Source organism: Hirundo rustica, chromosome 6 (assembly GCF_015227805.2).
Source record: "Hirundo rustica isolate bHirRus1 chromosome 6, bHirRus1.pri.v3, whole genome shotgun sequence".
In the NCBI taxonomy this organism is placed as follows: Eukaryota; Metazoa; Chordata; class Aves; order Passeriformes; family Hirundinidae; genus Hirundo; species Hirundo rustica.
In genome coordinates, this window is record NC_053455.1 from 1,020,724 (window position 1) to 1,039,464 (window position 18,741).

Sequence of the window (18,741 nt, forward strand, 5' to 3'; positions counted from 1 at the left end):
CTCCCCTGGGGGGACCACGATGAGCCTCTGGGCCTGCTTTGAGGAGCAGTTACTGACTTTCCGTGGTAAATTGAAAGTTCCAACACAAAACTTCAGCCCGGAGAAGGGAAAGATCTGGGAAAGCCTCAGAGCCTCTTCCAGGGCCTGAAGGGGCTCCAGGAGAGCTGGAGAGGGGCTGGGGACAAGGGATGGAGGGACAGGACACAGGGAATGGCTTCAGATTGGGAAAAGGGGGGATTTGGGTGGGATATTGGGAAGGAATTCCTGGCTGGGCTGGAATTCCCGGAGCAGCTGTGGCTGCCCTTGGATCCCTGGCAGTGCCCAAGGCCAGGTTGGACACTGGCACAGTGGGAGGTGTCCCTGCCATGGCAGGGGTGGCACTGGGTGGGTTTAACCCCCTCATCCCCAGTATCTGTGTGTGGGCAGGGCCGGATAACTCCCACTGCAGCTCTCCCCAACTCCCCGGCTCCGTTTTCCCCCCAGATTCCCGAGCAAGACTCGGCTTACGCTGAGGACAGTTTCTGTGTGGGAGATGAGGAAGAGGAGGCTGAGAGTGGCTGCAGTGAGGAGGAGGTGTGCGTGGATTTTGCCCTGCTGCCCAGCCAGGCTTTCGGCAGCAGCAGCAGCAGGCAGTACCTGACCCGCCGCAGGACGAGGCTGGAGCAGGCCGGGCTGGCGGGGAGCGCTCCCGCCCCGCTGCGGAAGAAGAAACCATCCAGAATCGTTCTCCAGAGTGATTCCAGCGAGGAGGAGGTGGGAGCCAGCAGGGAGCAGCCCCTGGCAGCGGGGCAGGGCGAGGGGCAGCTCCCCAGGGCGCTGCCCTCAGCACAGCCCGGGAGAGGGGCCGGGGGAGCCGCAGCTCCTCGGGACACACACGGGCTGCTGGGCCTGGGAGCTTCAGTGTCTGGGCTGCTGGATCTGCCCCCAGAGCAGCCAGGCAGGAGCACATCCATCCCCACAGCCCGCTCTGGCTGCACGGATCTGCGGGCTGCTGCTGAGGTCAGCGCCCGGGGAAAGCGGGGAGCTTCCCTGTGGGAGAGAATTCCTGTGCCAGGGCTGTTCTGAGCAGCAGGAGTCAGGGAGTCATGGAATGGTTGGGGCTGGAAGGTGTTGCAGTAATAAAGCAGCCAGGACTCGCTTCCTTTCTGCAGGAAAAGCCAATTCTTTATTCACAGAACTCCTTTTTGTGCAGTTCTTACAGACCTTGTGTGCAGCTCTCGTTGGCTGCTGGTTTTCTTGTCACTCAGTTCACTGGTCAGTAACTGGCATTTTACCTTTCCATCACACCTCTCTGTTCCTGGACTGTTCACATATCTTATTCACTGATTCTCGTGGCACACATCTATTGTTTATGCCGGTGCAAACTTACTTTTTTTACTAGAATAGGTTGTTGTGCCTTCATTCTTACGATTTTTCCTTACAGGAACTTAGAAGGTACTGCTAGCTCAGCTGGAATAGCGGGGCCTAAACCATATTTTATAAGACTTTTTGTTTACAATATCTCTTAAATTATATATTATTATATTATAGTATCTCTTAAAGCCCATCCCATTGCACCTTTCACAGACCAGGTTGCTCCAGCCTGGCCTCGGACACTTGCAGGGACAATCTCCCTTTCCTTTGCTGCTGGAAGCTTTGTGTTCCCAGAGTAACCTGGAGTATTTTAGGAGGGAACAAATAAAAACTGGGATTAGATTCTCCCTTGGGTCTGGCACTCACGGAGGACCGTGTGGAGCAGCAGTGTCCGCTGATTCTTTGGGTGTGTAGTCGGAAAATGCAGGTTCAGTCTGAATTCAGTGCTTGCAGCACCTCCCTGAGGTTGAGTTCCTGCTCTCTCACGTTTCCCAGCCTGATCTCTGTCCTTTACAGGATCCAGGTTTTGCTGAACTTCTTAGTGAAAGCTGCTGCTTTTGTCATCCAAACTCTGGGGTGATGGGCTCAGCTCAGTGGGGAGACTGACGGAGGGATTGAAGTGTCAGTCTGAGAGTGCTGGTATTGCAAAGCAATTGACTCGATGTGAAATCAGCCCCCATCAGCTGTGATTTTCAACACTCACAGGTGTGCAGCTCCTTGAAGAAGACCCACGGGAGCAGCTCAGGCTCGGCGTGTCCTGTCCCAGACCCTTCCTCAGCCTCAGCTCGGATCTCCTGTGGTCCTGGGGAGCAGAACCCTGCCCTGGCTGGGAAATCCTGTGATCCTGGGGAGCAGAACCCTGCCCTGGCTGGGAAATCCTGTGATCCTGGGGAGCAGAACCCTGCCCTGGCTGGGAAATCCTGTGATCCTGGGGAGCAGAACCCTGCCCTGGCTGGGAAATCCTGTGATCCTGGGGAGCAGAACGCTGCCCTGGCTGGGATCTCCTGTGATCCTGGGGAGCAGAACCCTGCCCTGGCTGGGATCTCCTGTGATCCTGGGAAGCACAGCCCCTCCCTGGCTGGGATTTCCCGAGTCCCAGGGGAGCACAGCCCCTCCCTGGGCGGGATTTCCCTAGCCCCAGGGGATCACGGCCCCTGCCCGTGCATCCTGGCGGACAGCCGGGAGATCAGCTCGGGGCCGGGGGTGATTTCGTGCCTGCGGGCCGTGCACGGGCTCCCGGTGCAGGTTTGCTCCCTGGGCAGCAGCGATTACATCGTCAGCAACCGCCTGGCCGTGGACAGGCTGCTCCAGTCCGAGCTGCAGAGCCCCGGGAACAGGAATAAACTCAGCCAGAGGCTGCAGCGCCTGCAGGGCGTCTTCGAGAGGATCTGTGTGATCGTGGAGACCGACAGGGTCAGGCCAGGTGGGTACTCTGAGGGGACACTGGGAGTGGCTCCCACTGCCGGAGGGCAGGGATGGATGGGAGATCGGGAATTTGGAATTTCCAGAGCAGCTGTGGCTGCCCCTGGATCCCTGGCAGTGCCCAGGGCCAGGTTGGACATTGGGACAGTGGGAGGTGTCCCTGCCATGGCAGGGGTGGCACTGGGTGGGATTTGAGGTCTCTCCCACCCCACACCATTGTGGGATTCCATGTCAGGAACAAACACAATTGTATCCATCCACAGACATTTGTTTTAATCCAAAAATTCAAGCTCTGCAATGAAATTATTCCACTGGTCAATAACAGGGTTTTGCTTTCCTGCCCTTGCACTCCTCAGGAGAAACATCCCGGTTTTTCCAGAGGACTCAGCACTACGATGGAGTTCTCTCAGCCCTGGTCCAGGCTGGAATCAGGATCCTCTTCAGCTCCTGCCAGGAGGAAACCGCAGCTCTGCTGAAGGACCTGGCTCTGCTGGAGCACAGGAAGGACGCTGCCCTCCAGGTGCCCACGGAGCTGCAGGGGCACCGCAGGGACATCCTCAGCTTCTTCCTGAGCATTCCCAACCTCAGCTACGGAGCTGCCCTCAACCTCTGCCACTCCTTCGGCTCCATCACAGCCGTGGCCAACAGGTAACGCCAGCACAGGGGCTCCAGGGCCCGGCCTTCCACTCCTTCTCCTCCTCTGGAGCCAGGGAATTCCTTCCTGCACCTTTCCTGCCGGGATAGCTGCTCAGGGAATTCCTTCCTGCACCTTTGCTGCCGGGATAGCTGCTCAGGGAATTCCTTCCTGCTCCTGCACCTTTCCTGCCGGGATAGCTGCTCAGGGAATTCCTTCCTGCACCTTTCCTGCCGGGATAGCTGCTCAGGGAATTCCTTCCTGCTCCTTTCCTGCCGGGATAGCTGCTCAGGGAATTCCTTCCTGCACCTTTCCTGCCGGGATAGCTGCTCAGGGAATTCCTTCCTGCACCTTTCCTGCCGGGATAGCTGCTCAGGGAATTCCTTCCTGCACCTTTCCTGCCGGGATAGCTGCTCAGGAAGAGCCTTTCCCACCGTCCCCCAGGAGCTTTCCTGTCCCATCTCAGCTGCTCACACATTCCATCTCTCCCAGCTGAGCAGTCCAGGGCACTGACTCCAGCTCTGCTTCCACCCTCGCTCCTGCTGCCCCGCCCTCTCCTTCCCTCTGGCATTCCCTGTTTTCACCGCTCAGGTGTGCTGCCAGCCCTCGGGCACCTGTGCGGGGGCGACTGCAGCGGCTCCCGGTGCTGCCCCATCCCGGGCAGTGGATCCCGGGTTCCCGGTGCTGCCCTGTCCCAGACAGTGGATCTCGGGTTCCCAGTGCTGCCCTGTCCCAGCTCCAGGGATTCCCGGTGCTGCTCTATCCTGGGCAGTGGATCCCAGGTTCCCAGCGCTGCTCCATCCCGGGCAGTGGATCCCAGGTTCCCCGTGCTGCCCCATCCCGAGCAGTGGATCCCGGGTTCCCGGCGCTGCCCCATCCCGGGCAGTGGATCCCGGGTTCCCGGTGCTGCCCCATCCCGGGCAGTGGATCCCGGGTTCCCGGTGCCGCCCTATCCCAGCTCCAGGGATTCCCGGGTTCCCGGTGCTGCTCTATCCCGGGCAGTGGATCCCGGGTTCCTGGTGCCGCTCTATCCCAGACAGTGGATCCCGGGTTCCCGGTGCCGCTCTACCCCGGGCAGTGGATCCTGGGTTCCCGGCGCTCCAGGCTCCTCCGTTCTCTCCTGCAGCTCGGTGCCGGCGCTGGCGGCGGGGTCGCGGCTGAGCCGGCCCCAGGCCGAGGAGCTCCACCGCTTCCTGCGCCACCGCTTCGATCTGCAGCTGCTGCCTCAGCCGCTGCCCGCCAAGGGGAAGAGCTGAGCCCGGCGCGGCAGGCGCCGCACTGCACTTTACCCGCTCGGGATGGAATGTAAATGATGTAAATAAACTTTTGTCCGACCTCAGCGTGCGGGGGCTCCCGGGCCGGGGCAGAGCTCAGCTCTGGGGCAGGGCTGGGGGCCATTGACCCGAAATTCCTATAAAAACCACACGAATGGGTTTATGCTCTACTACTTCGGCAAAGCTGCGGGAAGGAGCCCACCAGCAGCTCCTGCACCACCGAGCCCCATGTTTCCAGGTGGAAAAGGGAATTCTCCCCGTGTTCCCGGGACAGGGGTGGGGTTCTGGGGGCCCCCGGGCAGCGCCTGCCCGGGCTCGGTGCCGGATCCTTCCCCAGCCTCTGCTGCCACCAGCTGGAAAAGGATCGGGATCGAGATTCCCGACCCTGCGGCAGCGGCGCTGCCCGGAGAGGCTGGGACAGGGAGAAATCAATCCAGGAGCTGTCCTGGGCAGCCGGGAGAGCTGGGAATATTCCCCTGGAGAGGAGAAGGATCCAGGGAGAGCTGAGAGCCCCCGGCAGGGCCTGAAGGGGCTCCAGGAGAGCTGCAGAGGGGCTGGGGACAAGGGATGGAGGGACAGGACACAGGGAATGGCTTCCACTGCCAGAGGGCAGGGCTGGATGGGAATTGGGAATTCCTGGCTGGGCTGGAATTCCCAGAGCAGCTGTGGCTGCCCCTGGATCCCTGGCAGTGCCCAAGGCCAGGCTGGACACTGGGACAGTGGGAAGTGTCCCTGCCATGGCAGGGGTGGCACTGGGTGGGATTTCAGGTCCTTCCCACCCAAAACATTCTGCGATTTCCAAACCAAGAGGATGAAGCCTTGCAGGCACCATTCCATGCTGGACAGCTCCTGGATTCTGCTGCCCCACAACAACTCTTGAGTACTCTGTGAGTAAAAAAGGCTTGGCTTTGTTTATTACATTAAGGAAATGTAAAAATTCAAGCTCTCTCTAGAGTAAATTAAAAAGCAGTTTCGGTTCCTTCCGGACTGCACCTGAATTTATTGTACAGCTTTATCCCAGAAGATATTTTAGCTTAAAAATCAATCAGACCTTGGCAGTCATTGGTCTCTCTGTGCATTTGTCCTTCCCAGGAGAAGCAGGACACGGAGAGAGGGAGCCTGGACAAGGAAGTGCCAGAGCACCCATGGAAAAGCCGAGCGTTGCTGCAGGGGGGGGAACGGGCTTAAAACACATAAAAGCACAGCAGGGCAGCTTTTCCAAACTGAGCTCATCATTCCAGCATTCCCTCCCAGAGGGACAGCGCGACCCCCGTGCTCTGAACCGGAAGTGCTGAGCATCCACCAAGTCCATCAGATGGAAAAGTAGGAATCCTGCTCCTCACTGGATGAGTCTGGAGTCGGAGTCGGAGCCATGAAGAGCTTCCCCACCACAGGGGCCGGGGTCACCCCTGGATCAAAAACAGGGATTATTGGGAGCTGTCCCAGGGGGAATGGGACTGGGAAGGTTCAGAGAGCAAAGGGCTGATGGGACACAGCTCACTGTGATGGAGAAGGAAGGAGCAGGGAATGAGGAGCTGGGAATACTCACTCTTGGTTCTGCAGGAAGCTGGCGTCCCAAGCACAGCTCCGGCCTGAGGGAGGGAAAGAAGGAAGGAAAGAGGCTCAGCCAGGGCTGGCACCGGCTCAGGGTCCCCATTTCCCTCAACTTCCACAACTGCTTCCCCTGAACCACAGGCACAGGCTGCTCCCAGGATCACAGGGATTTATGGAAAAGCCAAAGGAGCTGCAGAGCCTCGGAGAGTGGATACCTAAACTCAAGGGCTGGGACACAAGGTGACATGTGGTCACTGTGGGGCCCTTACGGGTACCTCAGGATATTCTGTGGCTCTAGGGTTATTGCTCCTCTTCCCAGTGTTCAGAAGGAATTTAACAAGAACCTAAAGATCACGGAATCCCAAAGCAATTCCCAATCCTGACCAAAAGCAGTGGAGTTAATCCTGACAGTGCAGAGCTCCCTTCTCACAAAGGAGCAGATACCAAATCCAGGGAGGGGTTCCCATTTTCCACCCAGGGCACAGAGCGGGCTGCGATCCCGGGATCCCGAGGATCCCAAGCTGTGCCTGGCTCCGGTGGAAGTGTCCAAGGAAAGCAGCATTACCGACTTCTTCTTGACCTTGTCCCAGGTGCCTCTGCTGCCCCGCGTGTTCTTCTGCATGCGGAACACGTGCCGGTCGTAGGCGTTCCTGGGACACGAGGGAGAGGGCTCAGCGGGGCTGGACTGCTGCCATGGAACCTTCTGGATGCAGCCACCGAGCCCACAGGGAGCTGCTGTGAACAACTGAATCCCAGCACGGGGATCACACAGAGCCTCATCCCAATCCCGGGGCCAGCCCCTGGCTCCGTGTTTCCAGCTGGTTCCCGTTACTGGAGCACAGCCTGGGGCCCTGGGTGAACAGCGCAGGGCTGAAGCTCTGCTGAGGCTGGAGCAGGAGCTGCTGGCCTTGGCTCTGCTGCCCACACGGGGATGCAGGAAAAGCTCTCCCCGAGCAAAGAAGGCTGCAGGAAGGGAGCTGCAGGAAGGGACGGGAGCTGCTGTCCCACTCACCTTTCTCAGAGACTAAAAGGGATCCTGGGCAATGCCAGGGCCGGTGGAAGGGCTCCTACCTGTTGATGGGGACCAGCATTCCCGGGCTGATGTGCTCACACTGCGGGGTTTTCACGGGGGGAAAGAGGCCTGAGGAGGGGGTGAGCGGGAACTCGGAGAGGGTGAAATCCTCGGCGTCCTCGTCCCGGCTCCCTCGCAGCGCTGGCAGCTGCAGAGCCACCTCAGAGCGTCACTCACCAGAGCCTGGGGAGCCTCTGTCCCCCCTCAGCAGCCCCTCCACTCCTCCCTGCCCTGGACCTCACTGCCCCTGTCCCTGCAGGGGCACGGCCCCAGCCCTGTCCCCACAGCTGGACACGACCCCAGCACCTCCACCTTGCCCCGAGTGCCCCTCCAGCCCTTCCCAGCACCTGGCTGAGGGGTTTTGGTGCTGCCACACGCTCAGAAAGTCATTTCTGGTTACAATCCCAGGCTCCCAGCTGCCCAGGACTGCTCAGAAGGACGATTACCCAGGGGCTGCCAGTGGCACGGGAAGGACAGGAGCCCCAGGATTTTACACAGCCAGCAGCAGAGCGGTCCCACGGGCGCCGCCGTCCCAGGTTTACCTGGACTCTCCTGCTCTGGAAGGGCGTCGCAGTGAAGACGTCGTCGTGGTTGTCCTTGGGCAGCTGCTCCAGGAACTCCCTCATCTGCTGCTTCCTTTTGAGGGTGCCCACCTTGGCAGTGATCACTGCCTCCTTCTTATCTGCAGGACGCAAATAGGAACGGTCTGAGACAGCAGCCACGGGGTTAAAATTCACTGCCTGCAGTCCGTGCCACAGCCCAGCCCGTCCTCTGGTGGAATCTCCTACAGCTGCTCTAGGATCCTTTTGGGTTCTCACACAGTTTTGGCTGTCCCAAGCAGTTTCCCCACTCGGTGCTCAGGGGAGGGTCACTGCAGAGCCAGGCCCATGGTGGCTGTGACAGAACTGGGCTCACAGGTGCCCTGCAGAGCAAACCCACCGCTGTGCCCGTGGCAGGAGCACCCAGGCTCAAACAAAGGCTCTAGAGGCTGCTCAGGGACACTTCCACTGGAGCCAGGCTTAGGGAGTGCTCAGCTCAGCTCGTATCCACGGCAAACCTCCGTCCAATGCAGGGATTGGGATGGCAAACACCAGAGAATGGTAGCGGGCTGTGCTGACTCCACGCTGCCCTCGGGCATCCAAGGACCCAAATCCCACCTGGACAGGGCTCTGCAAAGAGCTCCTTCCCTGCTGGGCCTCCAGGAGCCTTTCAGGGTGTCAAGAGCTCTTTGCCCTGAGGGGGCAAGGCCAGTGATCATCCCCTTGTGCCAACAACTGGAAAACTCCACAAAGAACCTCTCTTCTCCTCACCTCAGCCATTCAGGAGATCCTCCAAGCCGCACACCACAAGGTGACCTGGCTCACTGTTACCCCTGATGTGCTTTTGTGGATTTATCCCACGGGACCAGAATTGGTGAGGTGGGAAAAGCCCTCCCAGCCCAGCGAGTCCAACCCTCCCCCAGCACTGCCCAGGCCACCACTGCCCCCTGTCCCCGAGTGCCACTTCCACAGGGCTTTGAAACCCCTCCAGGGATGGGCACTCCAAACCTCCCTGGCCACTTCCAAGCCCTGAGCTCCCTTTCCATGGGGAAATTCCTGCTGCTGTCCACCCTGAGCCTCCCCTGGCCCAGCCTGAGGCCGTTCCCTCTCCTCCTGTCCCTGTTCCCTGGGAATCATCCCCTCTCCTGTCAGGGACTTGTGCAGAGACACAAGGTTCCCCCTGAGCCTCCTTTTCTCCAGGCTCAGCCCATTCCCAGCTCCCTCAGGAATTCTCCAGCCCTTTCCCAGCTCCCTCATCCTCTCCTGGGGCTCCATCCCCTCAGTGCCTGAACCTGAATTCTTTACCAACCGCACAACACCCAGAAACAAGAAGCTGGTACTTTTCTGCTCAGATTTTCCCGACGTGGTTTTCCTGGGCTGCTGCTTGGATCCTTTCCCCTGCTGCTCCTCCAGGTACTTCTCCTGGCACTCCTGGGCCGAGCGGGACCCCACGGCCATGGCCACGTCCTGCCAGAAGCCGCTCCTGTGCTTCGGGAACGCCGCGATGGCCCTGCCAGGACAGCAGCTCAGTGTCACCAGGGAGGGACCCGTGGGACAGCCCCTGCAGCCTGCCTGGGCCAGGGGTTGAGGCAAGCTGGGCTCTGCTGCCCAGAGCAGCTGTGGCTGCCCCTGGATCCCTGGCAGTGCCCAAGGCCAGGTTGGACACTGGGGCTTGGAGCAGCCTGGGACAGTGGGAGGTGTCCCTGCCGTGGCAGGGGTGGGAATGGATCCTTAAGGTCCTTCCCAACCCAAACCATTCCGTGATCCTCTGGTGTCTTCTGAAGAGGCAAATTTATTTAAACACCTTCAGCTGAGAGATGTGTCACAAGATAAATTCCCTGCTCTCGTGTGCAGGTCCCCTCAGACCTGAGCTCCTGCCCATGGAAAAGAGCTAAACCCAAACACGGCCATTTTACACTCAAAGTGTCTATTAAATACTGCCCAGTGGTTTAAGTAATTGGATGATGGATTAATTAAACACCCTTGCAGCTGACCTGCCCTCACCAAAGCTGCTCACAGAAACCTGCCACGTTGAACCTGTGACTGTACAGTGTCTGGGGAAGGAACCTGTCCCCCCCCACCTTATTGTACTGCTGTTTCATTTGTGAGGAAAATTAATAGGGGAAAAAAATTCTGATTTTTAATTATTAGGGAATAAATAGGGGAATAAGAAATTAAACAGGCAATATTTCTAATAGGGAATTAAAACATAAAGGAAACCTGGGAAATCATGAATCTGAAAGCCCCCATCAGCCCCTCCTGCTGTCTGAGGGGAACACAGAACGAGCCCTTACCTGTGAAGCTTCTGCAACTCCTTCTCAGACCAACCATCAGCTGCCCTTGGAAAAAGTTCCAGAGATTTCTGCCCCTTTGCCCTCTCGTGCTGTCTCTGTTTCGCTCCAGGCCCGGCACCGTTGGAGACCCCACTGCTGGTTTTTACCCGGGGCTCTCTGGCATTCCTGTCCTTCCTGTGCAACTCCCCGTTCCCGGTTTCGGGCTCGGTGTCGGAATCGAGGCAGCGCCCGGGAGGGTTGGTGCTGCCCTGTGCCCTCCTGGCCCGAGCAGGCAGAAGGGAAGCTCTGAGGGACTCTGAGGATGTTCTCCCTTCAGGGGTGAGCTCAGACTCGTCGCTGGACTCGGGCCCGCTCAGCCTCACCAGCACTTTCTGGGAGGGCTTTGCTGTCTTTTGGCCACGGGGCTCGTTGGCATCCTCCCGGGAACTCCTGGAGCCAGAGCATGGTTTCCAGTTCCGAGACTCTGGTTTTAATATTGATTTCTTCTTCCTCTTGATCAGCAGAGGGGTGTCCTCGCTGGACTGCTCCCCCCCATCCTGCTCCGAGGGCTCCTGGGCGGGGAGGGCGCTGTGCTTTGCCGGGAGGCGCGGCCCGGCTGAGCGCAGGCAGCTCCTGTAGCCCTGCTCGTACATGCTCAGAGCTCCGGAGCCTGCCGCTCTCCTTGATGCCCCCGGCGCCCCGCTGCTGCCTCTGCTGCTGCCTCTGCTCGGCGCCTTGCTGTTCGAGGGATTCCCCCTGGCACGGAGCCGGGATTTCCTCTGCGTTCCAGCATCGTTTCCCTCCTCGTCGGGCAGGGAGCGCCTGCCCGTCCCGCTGCCGGCAGATCCGGGGGCTCCTCTGGAAGGGGCTCCTCTGGAAGGGGCTCCTCTCTCCGGGCTTTTCCCTGGAACAGGCGGAGCCAGAGCCCCTCAGGGGGTGCAGGGGGGGTCCTGCTGTGCCTGCAGCACAGGGATCTGCACCCCCTGCCAGAGCTTTACCTGCCGAACTACAAACTCAGAGCTGCTCTCAAGGGCTCCCCGAAACTCTACAGACTGAGCAGGCACATCCCCAGAGCTCTGCTCGTGCTCCAGAGAGCTTTTCTGCAGGAAACATTGCAGCTGCTTTAAGAGAGAAACTTCTGCTTTATATTGCACATCCTTCTCAGGCTTCTGTCACCTCCCAAATTCTACTAAAACCAAATTTTTGTTAAAAAAACCCCAAACCTCTGTTAATAGATTTTTTTTGGCCAGCATTTCATTTCTTTCATCAGCATTAAAAAGCAAAGCCAGGCCCTCAGGTCACTGAGGTTGGTGAACTCCAGAAAGTCCAAATCCTTTCATTTCAGTTTCCAGAATGAAATCCCTGTGTTCCCACTATGTAATTAACAGTGATTTACAAACACAGTTCTTGTTTGGAGCTGAAACTCTGCCTGAATCCTACTCTGATGGCTCTTCAGAGGAACAGCAGTCCATCATGAAAATACCTGAATCATTTCTTTGCACTAACAGACCCAACCCTACTGCTCCAGCACCCAGCTCACAATCCCACTGATTCCATCAATAACTCGAAAATAGACCAAAAAAAATTAGTTTTTACCTTTACTTTGGCTTTTTGGCATTTCCTCTGTCCTCCTGATGTCTTCCTTTGGTTTATCCTTCTTGGAGGTGAAACTGGTCTTTCGTTTGGGTTTTTCACTACTAAGCATCTTCAAAATAAAACAATTGACTCTAAAATTAATTTAATCTCCTTTTCTCTGGGCTGAGCCCCTTTCCCAGCCCCCTCAGCTGCTCCTGGAGCTTCAGCTCTGTTTCCTTCCCTGGAAATGCTCCGACCCCTCAGAGTCTCCCTGGCAGTGAAAGGCCCGGAAGTGACCCCAGGATCTGAGGTGGGACCTCACCAAATTCCTGTCTGACACGATTATCTGTCACAAACCCCTCGATTTTCCCCACAGAAACAATTCCCCATTATATCAGAATTAGAGACCACAATTACCAGATCATATGGACATAGGGCTATTTTTGGGGGGTTTTTCTAATGTTTTGATCACGTTTCCAAGATCTCCTTCCCCTTCGGGTGCCTCTAAGAGCTGCACCTGTTCTGTTCCCCACCTGGCCACGTTCAGTGATTCTATCTAAGCCACACTGAGGAGGATCTCACCAGGCTCAGGTAATCCACTCCCCCATTTTCTATGGTGACGTTCAGGTTCTGATCCACGAACTCCCTCTGCCCACACCAGAAGTTCAGGGGGGGTTTGACCAGGCGCCCGCTGCGAGTGTAGAGCCTGCTCGAGTCCTTCCTGGAGCTGTGCTTTGGTGTTACGACTGCAAAGGGAAAAAAAGCCCAAACAAAGGAGAGTTTTGGTCCAAATATTGCATGGAAAATTAAGTTTTGCAGATTTCACAAGCAGAGGAACAATGCTGTGTTTAAACAGCGCTACAAAGGAAATGTAACATGTACCCAAAGTTATTATTTTCTAAGCATTGTGACAGAAATAACAGGACCGAAGGAAGATTCTTCACAAATTATAAAATTTACTGTGAGGAACTTTTTACTTTCACTTTGTTTAGAAGGTTATAAATACAGTGAAAGTCGTTTGAGGAGGGGGAATGATAAAAGTTGTCACATGGAACAGCTGCTCACTGAGACAAATGAGAGTGAAAAATAAATGGGATTGACGAGAGGAAAGCATAAAAGCTTTTACAGTGCTAGCAAGGAAATCTGATCCCAGCAGTAACCAACAGCACAAGGGGGTTTGGGAAAGGCCCACTGGACAAAGAGTCCAGAGAAAATCCCAGCTAAACCCCAAAGCTGCCAGTGCCCGTGGCAAGGCAGGGACTGCACTCGAAGGCTGAGCCAAACCAGGGGGTGTCACAGCTTTACAGCCATCCCCTGGAAACACCCACCATAGGGAACCTTTCCACAGCCCACTCCAGCCACCCCCAGGCGTCTTTCCCAAAGGAAAGGACTGTCAGATCCTCACAGATGTTCTCATCGCTCCCTGGTGACACCTCATAGGTGGAGTTCCTCAGCGCAGGTTTCTTCGCATTGCTCGCTGTGTCTCCTGCGGTTTCCACCACATCGGTTCCCCCCACGGAGTCATTCTCCTCGTTTTCCTCGTTTTCTTCTACACCACTATCTTGAATTTGTTCCTTCCTGATGGTTTGGAGTTTGAGACAAGAAATGATAACCACTGAGGAAGCTGTTCCCTAACAAACAGTGCAGATGTGAAGCCCTGGTGGGCAGTAGCCCGGTGGCCCAGCACAGCTTCACGCCCGTACCTAAAACATTTCACGCTCCTCCTCTGGTGTAACATCCCCGAAAAGCAAAGTCTCAATGAACACTTTGAACACTGCCATGAGAGAGAATCTCCAAAGTTACCTTCTCCTTTCCCCAAGAAGCTCCTCCAGGTACTCCTTCCACCGTCTGGAGAAACCGAAGGTGAATCTCTTGATGAAGCGGTAGGGGAAGCCTGAGGGGAGCACAGGGGGCATTAACGGCAGGGCTGGCACTCCCTCGGGGGCACGAGAACCCCCCAGAGCCTGTGAAACCCAAACTTCAGAGGAACCCACCCACACAGTCCCACCCAGCACACTCCAGTCCCTCTCAGGCCTGGGAAACCTCTGCAGCACCAGGGCCGCTCTGCTCACAGGCCTTATGCTGCTGCTTTCCCTTCTCAGGATATTAAAATGGAAACAAGTGTAAGTTCTTAGCAAAGGAAGTAAGAAAATCTTCAAGTCAGAGAGCAGCCAGGCCAGGTATTTACCAGCAGGGACCCCAGTGCTGCAAGTGAGAAGGAAACACTGAAGTCACGGACACAGCTTTGGGCCTGAAAGAGCCAGCAGTGAAGGTGCTAAAGAAACACCTTCACTGGTGGGTAAAAAATGGTGTAACACACCTGGGGCACACCTCTGTTAGGGGAATTAATGCTGAGGGAAGGGGAATGGGGGGTCAGGATGGAGATCAGGGAAAGGTTCTTCCCCCAGAGGGTGGGATAAGCACTGGAACAGCTCCCCAGGGCATGGGCACGGCCCCGAGGCTGCCAGAGCTCCAGGAGCGTTGGGACCGCGCTGCCAGGGGTGCCCAGGGTGGGATTGTTGGGGGGTCTGGGCAGGGACAGGGGTTGGGATGATCCCTGTGGGTCCCTTCCAACACAGGACATCCCAAGTATTTACTCCAGCTATGCCAGAGTATCTCTGCCCTCAGAGCTGCCCGTGAGCAGCTCATTCCCAGCGAACCCGCCAGAGGAGCACACAGCGCAAGGAGAACAAACCCCGCATTTCCATCCGCACGGAAATCCCGTCTCCTCGCGAATCCCACGTGCCCCAAACCGAGCTGAAGGGGTTTGTGCTCTGCAAGGCGCTCACCTTCACGCCTCATGGCGGCCGAGTCTATCTTGCCCTGCAGCAGGTAGACAGCGCCCGAGGAGGTTCTCACCTGGTTGTGAGTGACGCGCTCCGTGACGGCGCTGCTGTGCCACAGCAGCTGCCTCATGTCCCTGGAAAAAGACAACCACCGCAATCACCACCAGAAGCGCGGAATGCCGACGCTCCCCGAGGGAGGGGCGGTGACCCCTGGGTGCTGGCAGCGTGTGCTCTGGGCTCGGTTTTCCTCTCTTAGCCTGGAGCTGGCACAGCTCTGCCTGGCCTGACGCCGGGGCAGGGGACAAACTGAACGTGTCACTGCTGCAGGTGTCACTCTGACTGAAGCGGCTCAGCACAGCAGCCCGGGACAGTGGGAGGTGTCACCCACGGCAGCGCTGGGGCTGGAGGGGCTTTAAGGTGCCTCCCAACCCAAACTGTCCAGAGCTATTTGATATTTATTTCCCTGAAGCTTTCTGACTATCTCAGCTCAGGACTCTGAAATGGTTTCAGCAGCAGTTCCCTGGATGCTGGCTCTCCTCCTCCTGCCCACACAAAGGAATTGTCTCCTCCTTGGTAAAGCCGCTTAAGCTCTGCACCACTACCTGGTGCTTGGTGTGCATGCTTTACTTTGCACTTAAATAACAAATGGATTCTTACTTCCTTTTCCCTTCCACGCAGATTGCCATGTTTCCAGGCAGCACTTTAATCCTCCAGCTGTTCAGGCAGATGTTTGTCTGTTCCAGATTGAAAAAAAGAAAAATAATAAATCATTTAGAAGTATTTATTAGCCAGCACCCCTCGATGATCAGATCCAATAAGGAAAACATCTCTTTCAGCATCTTCTAAGCTAAAAATCTGGAATATTAGAGGTTATCTGATCCTTGGCTCAGTCCTGAAGGTAACTTGGTTCAATTCAGGAAACACAGCAAACACTCTTTGCCACGGTGAGGGAGAACAAGTCCCTTTCCATCCCAGATTTTCCCAGGGAACAAGGGAAAGCCAAGCCTTGGGCAGGCGTGCTTGTGCCAGGTTCCCAGGGAACTCCAGGGATGCAGCACTGCTCTCCTAGGATCTGTTCACAAAAGGAGGAATGCTGCAGGCTGCACAGTGCTCTCCTAGGAAAAGACTCTGCTCCAGTTAGATTGAACAGGAGTCTGGACGGTCCATAGGAAAGCCAAGCCTTTCCCTCCCCATCAGCAGGGCACATTCCCAGATGGATTCATGCCCAGCTGGGATCTCCTCCCTGGATCTGAGCAGGCAGCCAGGAGCTGGCAGGGCCCATGGTCACACCATGGGTTCTGCACGCTAAACCAAAAGTGCTTCTTTAACACAAAAAACCCTGAACATTTGTCATCCTGGAGCATGGGGAAAAAGAAACCCTTTGTACGGGAAAACTGACTGGTAAAGTCTAATGGAATAACAGTTTATTATCTTCTGAGCGTTCCTTACTTTTGACAAGAAAAAGAATAACCCTGAGCTATCAGCCCAGAGGAATTTCTCATGTCCCCACAAGGATCATTTTCTCCCACCTCTTTGTGTGCTTTGCCAGCAGGTTGATCAGCAGGAGGATTATCCAAAGGGACCTTGGGGTCCTCTGCCAGCTTCTGCTTCCTTGGGAACTGGACTGGAGAGGAGAGCATGATGCTACACAGGCACTGCGAGGGTTTTTCGGGATTAGTCTCTGGTGCCTTTTCCACTGCTGGGGCAGCTGGTTCCTTACTGGGCTGCAACTCTCTCCTGTCCTCATGGAGCTCTGTAGCTTTTGCTTCTCCATTTCCCCACCTTCCTTTTACCCCGTCTTCCCAAGGGGTGGAGTTCACACGCGAAGGAGTGGCTACTGTACTCTGATCAGCATCTTCATCAGCATCTACTTCTATGGATTCCACGAGGAAAACATCCACATCGTCCTTATCAGCATCCTCATCCTCCGCTGGCTGCTCAGCACCAGCAGGCCGGGCTAAGGGATTCCCTGCAGCTGTGGAAGGAGGAACATTCTGCTGGGTTTGGGTTGGAGGTGGTCCGGCTGCCCATTCAAAGGAAAAACAAGGAAATTAGGGATATGTAAGCACAGAAACAGGCTGCCCAGGGGTGGGGGAGGCCCCATGCCAGGAGGGGTTCCAAGCCCCGTGGACGTGGCACTTGGGGACACGGGGCAGTGCCGGGGGCACAGCTGCACTCGCTGGCCTCGGGGGGCTTTCCCGAGCTCGGCAGCGCCAGGGTTCTCTGGCTGGAGGACGTTTGTGTTCTCCAGAGCAACCCCAGTACCTCTGTGCTGCTGCTGCAGCTGCTGCTTCACCCGCAGGAAGAACTTCTGGGGGGTTTCCAGCACGGGAGGCTCTGCAGGGAGCACTGCCGGGGGCTCAGGCCGGGGAACCTGCAGGCAAACCGGCTCTGGAAAATAACCAGACAGAAAAAAAAGGCCTTTCAGTTTCGGGAAGAAAAACGTTCTCGTTGGGGGGTAGGGACAATGTGATTTTTAATTTTTTTTTTTATTTAAAAACAAAACAAAACACAGAATCCCAGAGAGGTTTGGGTGGGGAGGGAACTTGAATCCCGTCTCATTCCATGCCCTGCCATGGGCAGAGACACCTTCCACTGTCCCAGGCTGCTCCAGCCTGGCCTTGGGCACTGCCAGGGATCCAGGGGCAGCCACAGCTGCTCTGGGCACCCTGCCCACCCTCACTGTAAAAAAGGGCTTGGTGTAAAGAAAAAATTGTAAATTGTAAAAAAAAAAAGTAAAAAGAAATCCAGCTTGGTGTCAGCTGCAAACCTGCCCAAGGGTGCACCAGATTTCACCACGTCATGGATAAAAATATTGAAGAGAAAAGCCAGCAGGGAGAGCCCAGGAAAACGTCCCAGTGGGGTTTCAAACCTCAAGCAAGGTTCCACGAACCTTCCTCTTCTCTGCATTGACTGTGTGGAATAGTTACAGCAGTAACTTGGTTTGATTTATTTAGTTAGAAAGTGGTTTTGAAGGTGTTGTACGGGTCAAGCCCACTCATGAACAGCACACAGGGAACAGCCAGAGCCAGAGGGGGAGGAAACCCTCTATGAAACAGAGCATTTCAGCATGAAAAAACCTCACCATCCAACTTTTTCTAATCCCAGCCCTCTGGGGGACAACCAGTGCCAATGTTTTTTATAGATCTGCTTTTTCCAGATCCTGAAAGAACCATGAGTGGGACACAGAGAGAAAGTGTTCACATCTGAGCCAGCCCTCCTAGAGAAGCTGTGGAACAATCACTGCTTCCCAAGTGTGCCCAGGCTCTGGAGCGATGGGTGTTGGCATCAGGGAGCTTTGTCCTCTCCACCAAGGAGGAAGGATTAAGGCAATTGGCAGCAGCACTGAGAACTCTCTCCTATCAACAGGTGACTGCAGTGTGTTCCAAAATCATCAAAACCATTTGGGAAAAGGAACTGTTAATCATTCCTGTCATTTGGGATTGCAGACTCGTGCAAACAAAGAACTAAAATGTTCAGAATGTGAAAATCATGGATGTCACTTAACTGCAGCACAAGATGCCTGAAAGTTCCATGAACTCAACTCGGATTTACACCTCCGTGCTTTTTGTTCCAGGCATTCTGCAGGCAAACAAGCCGTTCTCACCGAGTCACCGAGGGCCCGTGGAACTCACCTGGTCCCGGCTGGGCGCTGCCCTCCGCCCGGGCCGTGCCGGGCCACCGCTGCCCGGCCGCGGGGCTCAGGATCACGTCGGTGGCCAAGGCCCTGCGCTGCTGCTCCGCCCTCGCCTTCATCCGCTGGAAGATCTTGGCCGGCGAATCCTGCCCGGGCGGCTCCGGAGCGGGGCGCTTCAGGGGCCGCTGCTCGGCGTCGGGGCCATCCCGGAGGTTCGGCCGCTGCTCGGCCACGGGCCCGGGCCGGGTGTCGGGGCCGTTCCGGAGGTTCGGCCGCTGTTCGGCCACGGGCCCGGGCCGGGTGTCGGGGCCGTTCCGGAGGTTCGGCCGCTGTTCGGCGACAGGGCCGGCCCGAGTGCCGGGGCCAGGCCCGGCTCGGGTGTCGGGGCCAGCCTGGCGCTCCGGCCCCGTGAGCTGCGGGCCCAACACGCGGCTGTCCCCATCGGCGAGGCTGCCCTGGTCCTGCAGGAGCTGCTTGAGCGGCGTGAGCGTCCCCGCGGGGATGCTGCTGAGGGACACGGAGCGGAGCGGCGGCTCTCCCCAGAGGAAGCGGCGGCTGGGGGTGGCGATGATGTCGCAGGTTCTCTCGCGGCAGCCGCGGGCGGGTCCGGGTCCGGGTCCGG

At 56.7% G+C, this 18,741-nt stretch overlaps 2 protein-coding genes across 3 annotated transcripts in view; one reads left to right on the top strand and one right to left on the bottom strand.

Moving 5' to 3' along the window:
* The window catches only part of FANCM (FA complementation group M), a 59,011-nt gene extending 54,297 nt beyond the window's left edge, over positions 1–4,714 (top strand). The window contains exons 20-23 of the mRNA XM_040068287.2: positions 484–753; positions 2,059–2,776; positions 3,132–3,423; positions 4,536–4,714. Coding sequence (XP_039924221.1) covers positions 484–753; positions 2,059–2,776; positions 3,132–3,423; positions 4,536–4,665 — 1,410 coding nt within the window. The 3' untranslated portion in view covers positions 4,666–4,714. The remainder of the gene's footprint in view (positions 1–483; positions 754–2,058; positions 2,777–3,131; positions 3,424–4,535) is intronic.
* Positions 4,715–5,541: 827 nt separating this feature from the next.
* On the bottom strand, positions 5,542–18,328 carry MIS18BP1 (MIS18 binding protein 1). Of its 2 annotated transcripts, none has more exons than XM_040068293.2 (16): positions 18,118–18,328; positions 16,748–16,873; positions 16,012–16,457; positions 15,140–15,216; positions 14,486–14,616; positions 13,500–13,590; positions 13,102–13,274; positions 12,279–12,442; positions 11,718–11,826; positions 10,143–11,025; positions 9,189–9,358; positions 7,852–7,991; positions 7,309–7,457; positions 6,803–6,887; positions 6,233–6,275; positions 5,542–6,092 (listed from the first exon to the last, which is right to left on the bottom strand). In XM_040068293.2, exons 1-16 carry the CDS (start codon positions 18,236–18,238, stop codon positions 5,995–5,997), a joined length of 3,006 nt encoding a protein of 1,001 aa, XP_039924227.1. In that variant the 5' UTR covers positions 18,239–18,328; the 3' UTR covers positions 5,542–5,994. The 2 variants fall into 2 exon arrangements, with proteins under 2 accessions (XP_039924227.1, XP_039924228.1); XM_040068294.2 differs by having other exon boundaries at positions 5,545–6,092; positions 16,012–16,505.
* Positions 18,329–18,741: the final 413 nt, after the last annotated feature.